The sequence below is a fragment of the Dicentrarchus labrax genome, unplaced genomic scaffold (genome assembly GCF_905237075.1).
Source record: "Dicentrarchus labrax unplaced genomic scaffold, dlabrax2021, whole genome shotgun sequence".
Lineage (NCBI taxonomy): Eukaryota > Metazoa > Chordata > Actinopteri > Moronidae > Dicentrarchus > Dicentrarchus labrax.
Genome location: NW_026136711.1, coordinates 22,564,552 through 22,578,308, shown reverse-complemented (window position 1 = coordinate 22,578,308; position 13,757 = coordinate 22,564,552). Strand labels below are relative to the sequence as shown.

Below are 13,757 nucleotides of genomic sequence, written 5' to 3'. Positions count from 1 at the left end.
TGACAATCCCTCTGATAATGTTACAGAAGCAAACCCACCACCACCCCCCCATGTCATCTTTCTGTTCCTTCCTCTCTCTAATCTCAAACACTCCCCAAGGGGTGTATGTAAATATTTAGCCCTGCCTTTTGTTTCCTATGATGAGTGCCCGGATGCAGCTAGCTCTGAGTTACTTTGTGTTGGCACTGGCACCCTGTGTATCCTCTGCATTGGAATCATGTCTCTTTCTTTTGCATGTACTAGTGTGATAACACTGGCTCGCTTACAAATGGGTTATTTACACACCTTTTATCATCATTACATATTTGATATTTCAGCTTGTAAATAGCCGTCATCTCACAATTAACACAATGTATTAGTTGTCATGGTTGTTATCAGTTTACACTGATAAAGGTGGAATATTTATCCCTCAAAATTCATAGTAATTTTTGAAACAATGGGTTCTTGATTATTAGACATTTGCTGAATCAACTAAACACTGCAAATGTTGCACCTTATTTCATCCAGACATCAATCTGTTTAGTTTACATACTTGACAGTATGTTTTCACTTTTAAAAGGCTTTTAGGATGATGGCTAACCAGTCACACTGTCTCCCTGGTAACGTTGGCTGTGGTTGCTGGAGTGTAAACTTCTCCAAATCCAGTAAAGAGACGGACAGAGCTGCAGCTGTGTTACCAAACAGTAAGGAAATACTACACAGTGAATGTGCTAGTTGTGAACAGGAACCATAACCCACCTCCTAATGGAACTAATGAAAGTAATGCTAGGCTATTACTGTAGTTAGTAAGCGTGTTAGCTGGACATGCTAATGATTGCAGCTTATGTTAGAGCACACATGAAGAGTTTAATCCATTCCTCACACTTTTTGCGGTGTTTTTTTTTTGGTTTTCAAAAGGCTAAAAAAAAAAAGACACCAACCTCCAAACCCTTTAAATTGAGAGTATTGCTCTGAGCGGAGCACTATGCTTTGGCATGTGGAGAAGCTTGATAGACTTGCTGTGCTAAGTTATGATTGCCGAGCTATGGTTGAACAAACGTTTTATGCTGAATTAAAATCCCGTAATTCGTAGGAAATCTTGTAAAAGCAACCTGCACATCAGGCTTAAAAAAATCCTGGTTTTGGCTGATATATTGTCACATATCACATAGATTGTTTGGTGGACTGCTGCTGGTATGATGCAGTGCCAAGCCCTGGTAGACTGTCAGGAGTATATGCCATCAAAGCAGGTGGCAGATTAGCTGTATGTTGTCCATTGCTGACACACTCATCTGTCTCTTTTCTGTCCTTTGTCTCATTGGGACAGAAAAACCTCCCTGAGATACTAGCTTCACAGTAACAGTCAATGTCTCTGCTTTTTCTGCGTCTGACTGGACTCCTCTGGAGGCTTCCAGTCCTATTGAACTATGAGAGGCTTCTGGTGTGTTCTGTCTTATCGAGCTCTTCTGAGGGGCTGCTGCTCCCTATGTGTTCTCTCTTATTGAACTCTTCCTGGGGCCCGTGGAAGCTGGGTCTGCTCGGCGGAGCCCACTAATATTCCTTAATGATGTGGCATCTGTCTCTGTCAACCTCCGCGCTGCAGCAGCCAGACACGGCCTATTGTGGCTGACTTCACAGAGAGATAAGCAGTCCTGTCTTTTAGACACAGGCGAAGGGACAATAACATCAACACTACCAAAGAATATCAGTGCTACCAGTGAACATAGCGCAAAAAGTCAACAAATAAGTCTTTATACAAAGTGGTAGAAGCCGACAGAAATCCTTTTAATTTGTTATAATTTTTACTGTTTCGACTTTCCTCTGATGTGTTGATGACAGAAGAAATGCAATGCCACTGAAGTCGAGGAGTATGGGGACTGACTTGCAAAACAGTGGACTTCAAAGATTAGCATTGGGAGCCAGCTGAATCTGCATACGACTTTTTAACAGTAATTTTCTGGAATCCCGCCACCCTCTGTCTTCCCATCTGTGTGTTTACAGTGACACTCAGAGCTTGGCACTCTGGAACCAGTCATCATGGCTAATGATGAGAATGTGAGTATGTGTGACATGTATGAGCTGTACAGAGGGCGTCAAGTGAGTTTGCGCACGTGTACATTTGCATGTCTCGCTGAGAGTGTCTGTGTGTGATTTTTCAGAGTGTACTTGACAGTCCTGACTGCCAGAGAAAGCATATTGGTAGCGATTGGCATAGTTACTTTTGTTGTATCCTGTGTGAGCGTGAGCAGCAGAAGGTTCCATTGGCCGTCAGTGGCACTCTGCAGAGCCACCTCTCCTCTTTTCCTGTGAGAATGACAGGCCTACACAGAAAGCTGTCCAGGCGTCACAGCCTCGAGCCAACAGCATAACTGATTAACACTGCTAATTTGCTCCAAAGCCTTTCCAATCCATGAATTATCATTCCTCTTTACAAAAAGGATGCCCAACACAAAACACTCACATCCCTTTTAATTTATTTTTTCAGTTTTTTGTACATTTTTTTTTTTTTTGCTGTAAAATGCTACTCAGAGAAGAGATGTCTGTATAAAGTGCAGGGGACTTAACTGTGACCATAATCTTTTAGTGGAGAAAAAAAACATCAATCATCAACATACTTTCAAGTCAATAAATAAATAATTTAGCGGGTCTTTGTTCCCTTTTGGAATAGCTTGTGTGCTCATGTTATGGGGATGCACACTGAGCCTTAGAGGACCAAAACAGAAACGTAATGATGGATCAGGGGACAAATGCAAAGTATCACTCTGCCCACTAAACTCAGATTATGAAAAATAATTAGAAATCCTTCATATTTAAAGAGCTACAAAGATCTGGTGGGCTAAATGAAAACTTATGGGAGGCCAACTTTAACCTGCGGGCCTCACTTTGGGCAGCCCTGCAATAGACAAAAGCAAATCAATTAAATCAACACAATGAACTGCTGAGTTGTAGTTAATATATATAATAGTAGCAGATTTTTTTTTGTGTGTTTTTTTATACAGAACTCTGTTTTTCCTGCTGTTTATTTTTTACAAGTACCTACAAGTGGTCTACCTCAACTCAAACACTGTATATGATTATCAGTAAAGTTGCCTGCCACAGTGCTTGGTCTTTCTCCTGTAGCTGCCCCATTACCTGTGAGTGAGTCAAGCTCTAAAGCCCTCAAATATAATTTCAGGCAGGCTGATGTGCTTATGGCCCTTCAGCGATGATGGTCACTCATCTCCAACCTCCAGCTAAAGGGGATTTAAAGCTCCTCAGGCCTATCGTGGCCAGCATTACCATGTGCTGTCGGTCTGCACCCGGTGCTCCTCCAGCCTAATGCTCATTGGCCGGCTGCTTTGATCTGGGCAGGAGCTCTGTCTGGTTGACAGCACTGCTCAGTCTTCTCTCACAATGGACTGGGACCCCATCTGCCTGTTACAGTAGCTTGTAATGGCCAACCTGTCAAGAGAGAGAAGCACCCTACAGTACTATCTATCTTTATTTGTCTCTCTTTGTGTTTTTATGAGTCCATGTAGAGTGATGAAAAGACAGACTTTCCTCTAGCAAACAGTGTTTCACACACAAAACGACAGAGAGGCTGTTACCAGTGCTGTTTATGGGACAATGCGTGATATACAACAGACATAGGTCACCGGAGAGGGGACAAACTGCGTAGGTGGATATAGTACACTGGTGTCATGCCCACGTACATTTGGCTTGCCAACTCAACTATATGAGACTGATCTATCATCTGTTAGACTTATGTCAAGTTAGTGGTGGGCAACAAAATTATTATCATCACAGTAACTATCAGAGCTTGAAATCTTGATATCAGTACGTCACAATATTTTGTAAAACAATTTAAAACCAAAATGTTAGTGATATTGTTCTTTTTGTGTGTTTTTAGCACAATAAAATCCTAAACTGTGACAGATTTTGAATGTCATTCAGACACCATGTACCACAGTATCGCACTATGCTCAAAGTTATATGGTGATAAATGGTAATATTGAATTATTTATACTGCCCAGTGTGGTTTTATTTTCCGTCCCCTGACAAACAGCAGAATACAAGGTTATCTGTAACAGAGTCCGTACATGTCAATGGAGAATAAATTCTAATCTGTAGTTTCTGCCTGGACCTACTATTGATATTGTATGCGTCAGTTTAATAGTTGCTCTCCTCGTGTACGTGTGTTGCAGCAGCTAATTTTCTTACATTTTGGACACAAAGACAGTGGTTGACTTAATTTCTCAGTGGTTTCCTGGTTCTTTGCTTTGAGGAGGTAATTAAGGAGCGCATTTTCCAATGAGGCTGTTTGATGATTGTTGTAGCAGAGACTGCACAATTATGCAGTACATTTGAATCATTTTAAATCCCTAAATATAGAGGGAGCGTGCAGGACAAGTAATAGAAGCTGCCTTAGAAAGTTTGTTTCCCTGAAGAATACTTCCTTCTGTCCTTTTTTTTTTTTGAAAAGGCTTCGCAAAAACAAAAAGTGGACCTTACTGCATATTATAACAAATAAAAAATATATTTTGGAATCCCCACAAGCAATATGAGTCTTATTGATCTCTGTCTTTGTCTTTTGTGTTATGTTTCTAAGCTCAGGGTAGAGAAGGCTCAGCCTGTAATGTCCCAGAGACTGTCATGAATCTTCCACGGAGAGGCAGACCCAGAGAGCACTACCACACATTAAGGGAATGAATATTGATTTAAAAACAAATTTGACATGGTTTTTAAATCGACTTGAAAAATGCATTGCTTAAAAGAGTCAGGGGTTTGTAGTCTGTCAATGGAGCGGAGAAAAGTTCGCTCTTGTTTTATGGTTTAATAAGATTCCATTAATGGCTTCTTCCACCTTGACAAAAAGCCCTCTGAAATGGTGTGTGTGCAAACGTGTGGGTATGTTCATGTGTGTATGCTCACGTGGTTATTGGTCTCAGGTCTGAGGACTGCCTCATCAGAACTGAAGGGTAATGACTAATTCCTTTTGTGTGTGAGTGCGTGCGTGTGTGCGCTTGCATGGACTGTTGAATTGCAGACTAATGACTTTTTCAGGATGACTAGCTGAAGCACAAGATGGAAAAAAAAGCAAAACTAAAAGAATTGAACCACCTGTTTCACTCATCAAAACATATTTAAAAAGATTTTTTTTTGTTGCATGAGTATGCAAATTTCACCTTCACATTTCACTTTGAGAAGTTGTTTAAAGTGTTGTTTCAAACTAAGCAGGCTCCCTGATCCCTCAGAGGGCGGCCAAAATAAGACACCAGGCAATCTCGTCAGAGTGCTTGGCTGGCATGGTCCGAGCTTCTGGGGCCAGGTTTGCCTGCTCAGTGGGCCAGTGGAAGGAAACTGCCTCTGGCTGTCTGCCCAGCTTTCAGCTCAACAGAGACGGATCGTATGGACGCCAGTGTTTTCCTTTCCTAATTGCTGCACATCAACACATCAATCCTGCAGACACAATATTTCATAACCGGCTGAGAGATCCTTACTTTGGCAATTTTAAAAGAAATATGAGAATGTTAAGTCTGTAAACATTGAATCATGAGACTTCAGAATCAGGCGATGTGCTTATTTCAATCATGTTTGATCTAATTGTCGTGTGTGCTGTTCTGTGTGGGAATCATCAATTGAATCTCAAACAGCCTTGATAGTCACTGAAAGCCAAAGCCACAATAGCCTAGTTTAATTGATTCATGACCTGAAATTACATGATAAACACAAACAATGACTTGCTTATGAACAGAGCCAACGGACCAGCTCACAAATAGCAGCAGTACTGCAGAAGACTGGCAGACAATAGCAATTCTCACCTCCAGTTTTGCGAAATGTAAAGACCACTGCCTCTTCTCGGGTGTGTTTTCCCTTCCATCTGTTTCTTTTTTCTGTGCATAATAATGTACACATATCTGCAGGTAATCAAACAGTAATTACCGTGAGCTTCAATATATGTTTTTTCTTCTCGGTCCTATTGACCAGACAGGTCTTAAGTCTCGTAGGATAATATGTGTGTGTCTGAGTGACATCCCAGATTCTGATGTCAGTCTGTGATTGGGAAATGTGGTGCTGGTACTTTGTTGTGAAAATGTGTCTCATTAAGTGACTGAAGGACACAATCAAAAATAAGTATAGTGCGTCCCCATTTTTACTGGTTGTTAAATCACACATAAGAAAGCATTGTTTCACAGGCTTTTGTTGTAATTATGTTTACACTAGACCAATAAAAACAACAATGGATGCAGATAGCCAGGTTTGCTTTATTCACTGAAAACTCTGTCCTCATTTGTTGCAGAGGTCTCTGTGACTGCAATAAAAGTTATGCTTCCAATTGCTGGATTGGAAATAGTTACCCCCAGTTGAAATTAAATGAAATGAAAACTAGTCGCATCATGCAGTATGGGACAGACAAAATGAACCACTGCTTCTCAACATTTAAGCAAAAACCCCATAGTCCAGAATGATATGTTATATGCACTAATAACATGAAAATGTCAAGTTTTTAAATTGTTGACAGTAAAATAAAAAGGAGAAGCTCTCTGTATTCGATATGGTTGACAAATATACTTTTTTCCCCCTGGAGACATGTTACAGCCTTGCTCACAAATTGTGATTGCATCAGTTCTCTGGGCAGTTTCTCATTACAAAGAGTCATTTTCTGTGTGTCGTGCTGTAAGGCTCAGTAAGCATCATCCGTAAGCATGACATTAGTTTTCAATGCCGTGCTGATGACGCAGTCTTACACGCCAGATAATGGTATATAGTTGGCATATTACTCAGGCCTGAAAAGAGCTTTGGTGATATCATTAAAGAAGATAAAAAGATTTAATGCTCAAAAGGTTTGAACCACACATAAGGGATGTAACAAAACCACTTGGGCCTGAGAAACGTTCTAAAGGTCAGAATATTTGATTGTCAGATGTATTAAAAACCAACAGGCTTTCATTAACTGACTGCTGCTAATAAAAGCATACACCGATCAGCCATAACATTATGACCACCTGGGCACCCGATGCACTGTGTGTTCTGACACCTTTCTATCAGAACCAGCATTAACTCTTTCAGCAGTTTGAGCTACAGTAGCTCGTCTGTTGGATCGGACCACACGGGCCAGCCTTTCACTCCCCATGTGCATCAATGAGCCTTGGCCACCCATGACCCTGTCTCCTGTTCACCTCTTTCCGACCACCTTTGATAGGTACTGACCACTGCAGACCCGGAACACCCCACAAGAGCTGCAGTTATAGAGATGCTCTGACCCAGTCGCCATCACAATCTGGCCCTTGTCAAAGCTCAAATCCTCACGCTGCCCATTTTTCCTGCTTCTAACACATCAACTTTGAGGACAAAATGTTCACTTGCTGCCTGATATATACCACCCACTGACAGGTGCCATGATAACCAGATATTCAGTGTTATTCACTTCACCTGTCAGTGGTCATAATGTTATGGCCGATCGGTGTTTGAAAAATTTTAAGAGGTACTGCTCACATGTTTTTTGAGCTGTAAATTAAATCACTGTAATGAAACACGTGTTAATATACATACTTACCAAATTTATGGAAATTCAACATGCCATCCACTGTTGTAAATCACCCCGAATCTTGCAAGGCCAATTTCTCATTTTCATACATGCATTGGAATTAACCTGTTACCTGCAATTATGTAAAAATCAATTCTGGACCAGGGCTGACACGTTGATATACTGTAAAACTTGCGACCTGACAAATAGCATAGTAAAATCTGCTCTGACCTGGCTGCTGAGCTGTACAGGCAAAAACTGTAGGGGCACTCAACAAGGAACTAAATGAATAAAAACGGCAGTGACACATGCAGATTGGCAGGCAGAATTACTCTCCATGTGTTCAGTAAATTATTTTTCACTTGGACAAAAACTCCAACCTCTCCCAAAACCAAATGCGTAATGTTCCGCTCAGCTGGCACAATGTAGATATGCTCATTAATTATTTTAATCTTCCAATACGACACCAGGATTTAAATGTTAACTGACCTTGTGTGACCTGTTGAGCTGTTCTGAAAAAGTCACAGTTTACACCAGAGATCCTGGCAGCAGCTGGAATGGCAGCAGATTAGCAAATCTTATTATTTTTTAGACTTTAGTACTGTTTAAGAATTTGTTTTGTGTTAGATAAATAAGGACATAAGACATAAACTAGGTACCTGTAGCACCTATAGGCTATTAGCTGCCTGTCTGTCGTTTAATTGCTCCTCACCTTCATGAAAATACATTTTACAATATAGATAAATAGAAAATCATTTGTTTAATTTTGATGTTGACATCTTCAGGAGTGTTCAATAAAACCCATCGTATTTCGCACAATGATCAGCTACACCTTAAGCCAAGTATAAGGCCTGTAACTAGTGAACGAAACTCCCAATGTACAGCCAGTAGCCATCAGGTGCTGGTAGGTTGCAGAAGAGAGTATAAGGTATTTTATTTTACTTTAGTGATGCTGTGTCTTCAAACTCCCTTTTGCTATTCACACTTGCTCTAAAGTTCAGCATGTGTGATTGTGGTTGTACACTGTGAAGTACATTGTATTATATTATCATGTATGGAGGGTTCAATATAAAGTGTGTGTAAGTAAATAATTAACAGAAGAAGTGACTTTATAGTCCCTCAGACTCAGGGAAATTAACTCTGCACACAATCAGAGTAAATGCAAAATTTCAGCCTCACATTTAAGATTTTAAAAGACACTAATTGCTTTAAAATATTCAACAACAGGCTTTTCCAGGGTTTTCTTCAGAAGAACTCATACAAAATGGTTTTATGGTGTGAAAGTGGGTCTTGCAGTGTCTTAGGGCAGCAGGATAAGTGGTAATCCCTCGGGTGGTGCTCTGTCGTAGACTACAGATCCTATAGAGAGCCCCGGCTGAGTCAGCCTTCACAATTCTTCCAGGGGGAGCGGACTAATCTCCCAAGTACCTTCCTCTGTCGGCGGGCCAAGCATCTGTCGTTCTATCTCTGGATGACCGTCCTTTCCAAACGACCCAAAACTCATCTCTCTTACTTGTTTTTTGTGGTTTCCAAAATCTGTGTCTGTTTAATGGATCTTACCTGAATTTATTCTGGTAAGGCCCCAGTGAGAGGGCTTTGTAATTCCTTCAGCCTCTCTAGTTTTTGGGTGGCCTTCAATAACCCATTGGATTCAGTCACAAATATGGTGTCACCAAGATATAAATAAGGACGCTTGTTTCCAAAGGATCTAACATTGTGGAGAGAAGGTGTTCACCCAGCAGTGGGGATCTGCTGGAGTTTGCGTTTATTTAATTTGATCCCGACTGCCAGACTGCATCTGGCTAGCTAAGTGCTTCTCCATTAGGGCTCTGTTCTGTGTTTAATTCTGCTACAGTGCTGAGGCTTATGGGTATAATGGAAGGCTGCATACTGTCTGCTCTACAGTAAATGTTTACCATCTTGTGTGCTACCTTGAGAATAAGCAAACAGCTCCTCTGTGATCTTCTTAATTAAGCTAATGGCTGGGGTTACTTGATCTTTGATTCCCTATGTTCTCCATCTGCAGATTTATAATGAGAAGAAGAGCCAGTTTGAAATCAAGAAAAACAACCCCAAGGACTTGGTGGAGAGAGTGGCGCGGGACATCTCCAAGCTGCTCAACAGTAAGAGGAAAGCCCTGGAGGTAAGAGACATTTGTCTTTCCTGGAAAGTCAAGTTGCGGTTCATACAAATGCATGTCATTGTGCTTTATTACAAGGTACATAAAACATAATCGCTGACATTTAAATACAAGAAACAAACCTCTGTCATTAAATGCTCTGAGCCCTGATTGGGTGCTCTTTATTTTCTTCAGCTTCTCAAAAAAATGTTTGCAAGGCTTATCAGAAGAATCTTCTGCTTATTGTCCAATAAGCCAATGTTATCCCGATTTGTCTGTTTTGTGTGAGACCATAAGTAATCAAACTAATGCCAAACAGCTGGCAGGAAAGATTTTTGTCAACACTATAATTGAACTCCTGTCTTTCTCCTCTTAGTATCTTCCTTTACATGTGGACACACAATTGGTTGACTGAAGGAGATCAACTTTATTCCTTCCATTTGAACTCTTGCAGAAAGCACTTTTCCTTTTTATAGCTGAAATATAATTTTATGCTGATTATATTTTGTCATTGACAAAAAATAATGATAATCATCTTCATAATTTTTTTCAGAAGTAGTTTTGAATGTTTTTTCTGTTTAATGTTGAAGGCGTATATTCTGAAAGATAGTTTGGGTGGTGCATGAGAAGAAGGGTTATTTTAGAGGTTATCATTTCAATGTCCTGCATTTTGGGATATAATTATTACCACTGTTCTGCTCAGACAGTCCTGTGATTAGTTAGAAATTTGTTTTGCTCTCACAGTGGGGAACCTCTAACCTCTTAGAGAAGAAGAGAGAAGGGATACAGAGGCAGGGAAGAAGAGTGACATGGGGGGAAATGAGAAAAGTATACACAATCAATTTTTAATTTTTAAAAGCCACAGATAAAGTAAAGGAGCATTTGTGCTAATCCTGAAAATGTGGATTTAAAAATCAAACTGTTGTCCCCTGTTTAGTAGTCTGTGTAACAGAGCACGAGTAAGTTTAGTTCAAATCATCTTCACACTTAAAATGACAGGACATGGTGAGAGCATATAATTCCCAAATTACCTGATTAGAATTTCTATTTATTGCTATTTAAAGCTAAATTTGTTCTTTTCACCACAATGGCAGCGAGGCACTCCTTTTTAATCAGTTTGGTGATTCTCATTATCTCCACCCACATATACACATACAACTACATACACATCCACACACAGACACTGATTCCTTTTAATCACTGCAATCATGAATGCGCTACACACATAGTAAAAATGTTGAGGCTGTAAAGTGCTTTTTAAGACATTAAAACTTTACCCTGCGTTTAGATATTTGTTTTTCCTTTAATATACAAATTAGAAAAGCTATACATTCATGTTTAGTTTAAAACCAGGGTACCAGTTCATCCAGTATTTCACCCAGCACTAGTATAACTGTTTCTTCAGTGTGTGTTGAGTACGTACAAGTGTCCACTTTCCTTCACTCTGTTTCTGCCCAGATATGGTCGCTCAAAGCGACAGCATTTACGTTTTTCAACACAGTTTAAGCCTTACAGAGGGGCCAGGAGTGTATATCTTCGAAGAGCATGGGGTCTTGTGGGATGAGACACATTCAAGCCAAGGAGCAGAAGTCTCTCAAAGGCATGTTTAATTCTACAGCTTGGATCCTAAAAGGAAAGAAGGCGTAACTGTACGTCTCCCGTGGTCATGTGTAGGATTGGATTTGGAATGGCACTGACCCATCCACCCTCGTTTTTTGGAAGAGAGAGTGGCCCCCACCGTCACCCCCCCTCCACCTGCCTCAACACACATACACAGCCCTACTCCTCCCCCCACCCCACCCTAACCTCCACGGGCCACACTGTCACCTCACATCCTGTCTGGGAGATTCACTCAGGAGGGAGGAAATGAGGTGAAAAAAGAGAAGGGCTGGAATGAGAATGTCTCCCTGGGGCGTGGAAAAATCAAGAAAATGATGTTCAGAAATTCATAGATTTAAAAATGAGCAGCAAGCGGGAGGGAAGGAGAGAGGGAGCAGAAGGGGAAGGGGGGTAGATGGAGGGAAGGAGGGAAAGAGTTTGGGGGGAAAACATCAAAAGAAGAAAGCAGACAGGAGAGAAAAAGACAGATGATACAATTGGAAAAGGGAACAAGCAGAGGAAAGAAAGAAAGAAGTCATTATGTCATTATAGAATACAAACCTTAACAAAAAGTATGCAACAAGTTAACATGTTTCAGTTAGGCAGGTTAGTGTTTATGTTTTCCACTAAAACTAAAAATTCAAGACTGTAGGCAAAATAAATTCATGTGGACTTATTATTCATACAGGGAGAAAAGTGAAAGCCATGTCTTAATACAGTCTGTAGATAAGAAGGTCTCAAACTCGGCTCAGCACAGTATTGACAGCGTTTTATATTCCAGCCTGTTTCTACCCCCTGTAATGGTTATTTAGTCCCAAATATTCCCTGCCACACATTTAAAAAAGAGGAAATGTGTGTGTGTCCGAGTGTGTGTGTGTGTGTGTGTGTGTGTGTGTGTGTGTGTGTGTGCGTGCAAGCATGCAAGAAGAAATTATTCTTCTGCAACCTATTTAAATACTGCTTGGGGTGATTCGTTGTAATTCATGTTTATATTACTAATGAGAAAATACACATTGACTCTAAATACTCAGTTACTGATATAAAGTGGGGAGGGAAGCAATTCTCAGTGCTCTGGATTTAGTTGCTTTAGCCTTAATTCCTAAATTAGCAACACATTTTAATAATTTAAATGCTGTGCTTGTATATCTCAGAAAGGGGTGGGAAAAAAAAACAAATCCAGTAGGTGAGCGTTTTTGTTTTTACCTGCCTGGGCTCATACTACAGCTGGAGTTATAACTGCTATATGAACAAGACTATTTTTGTACCCTGCAGTTCAGCTAAAATATCTATATTTGGCACAACTAATACAGCGGTGTATACTTGCTTTCATATAGCCACCATCAACTCATGAACTCATGTCCCCTCACTCTAAAAAATTAAACGGAATAAACTAACTTACTTTTTGTGTCATTATTTTCCTTCCCTTGCCTTAATCTCCTCCACTCCCATGTCCCTGTCTGCTCTCCTTTTCTTGCCTCTGGCTTCAGTCGTCTTCACAAACAATGATCTGATTCTACGGTCGGTGCCAAAATTAAAAAGTAACATAAACCCCGGTAGTCTGACAAGCTTGCATGCTGCCGCTGGACACTTTATACGTCCCTTTTGTTTTTTTTAAGGCAGGTAGAAAAATGATTCAGGAAAGCTTCCTCTGATGTTTATAATCTTAGCTTATTTCAGTGGCCCTGGGAGCTGACACCTGAACTTGTCTTTTTTTATTTGAGGGTAGATGAGCTGACTTTGCAGAGGATTAGGTTAGTAAGTTACTTTAAGTTTTCTTTGTGTGGATGTTTGCTGTTCTATGCAAGTTCCATTATATACATCTTTTCCTAAAGACACATTTAAGAAGGAAATGAAATGTGAATCTTCATCAAGTCATACTCCGAGTTCCAAGAAGTTTCATGTTAAATGTATGTTCTTTGTTGCTGATTGCAGGAAAAACAGACACTAGAGAGTGCTCATACTACATTTTCAGTCAGTTTATTCCAATTGATGCTAATCTAATCTAGATTGTCTTTTAGGTAGTTTAACAGAATGTGCAAGAATGTGAAATTTGTCAGTAAGCAAGGATATATACGTGTGTGTATATATTTATGTATGTACATGATAAATAGAGAGTAATGTTACAATGATACATTTATAATACAAGAATATTTTCTACAAATTACATATTTCTTTTGGAAATAATTTATGAAATTCTTAAACTACTATTTCTACCTCTTAGTCCTATAATAGCTGTAAAACATTTGTAAACTGGTACTTAATAACCACCACTATCTAAGAGACCCTGAATAATCCTTATAAATGTAAGTAGGTGTCGCTTTCTCTCCAGCCACAGTATGAAATAATGCATTGATACACACTGGGATATACGCCGATCAGACATAACATTATGACCACTGACAGGTAAGGTGATTAACACTGATTATCTCGTTATCATGGCATCTGTCTGTGGGTGGGATATATCAGGCAGCAAGTGAATGAATTGTGATGGTTAGATGACTGGGTCAGAGCATCTCCAAAACTGCAGCTCACTGGGATATATACGATGTTTCT

General features: G+C 40.1%; 1 protein-coding gene across 3 annotated transcripts in view; it reads left to right on the top strand.

Annotated features, from left to right (window-relative positions):
• The window catches only part of cacna2d2a (calcium channel, voltage-dependent, alpha 2/delta subunit 2a), a 143,630-nt gene that overhangs the window by 29,635 nt on the left and 100,238 nt on the right, over window positions 1-13,757 (top strand). For all 3 annotated transcript variants that reach the window (XM_051414526.1, XM_051414525.1, XM_051414524.1), the window contains exon 3: window positions 9,513-9,629. In XM_051414526.1, coding sequence (XP_051270486.1) covers window positions 9,513-9,629 — 117 coding nt within the window. The remainder of the gene's footprint in view (window positions 1-9,512; window positions 9,630-13,757) is intronic.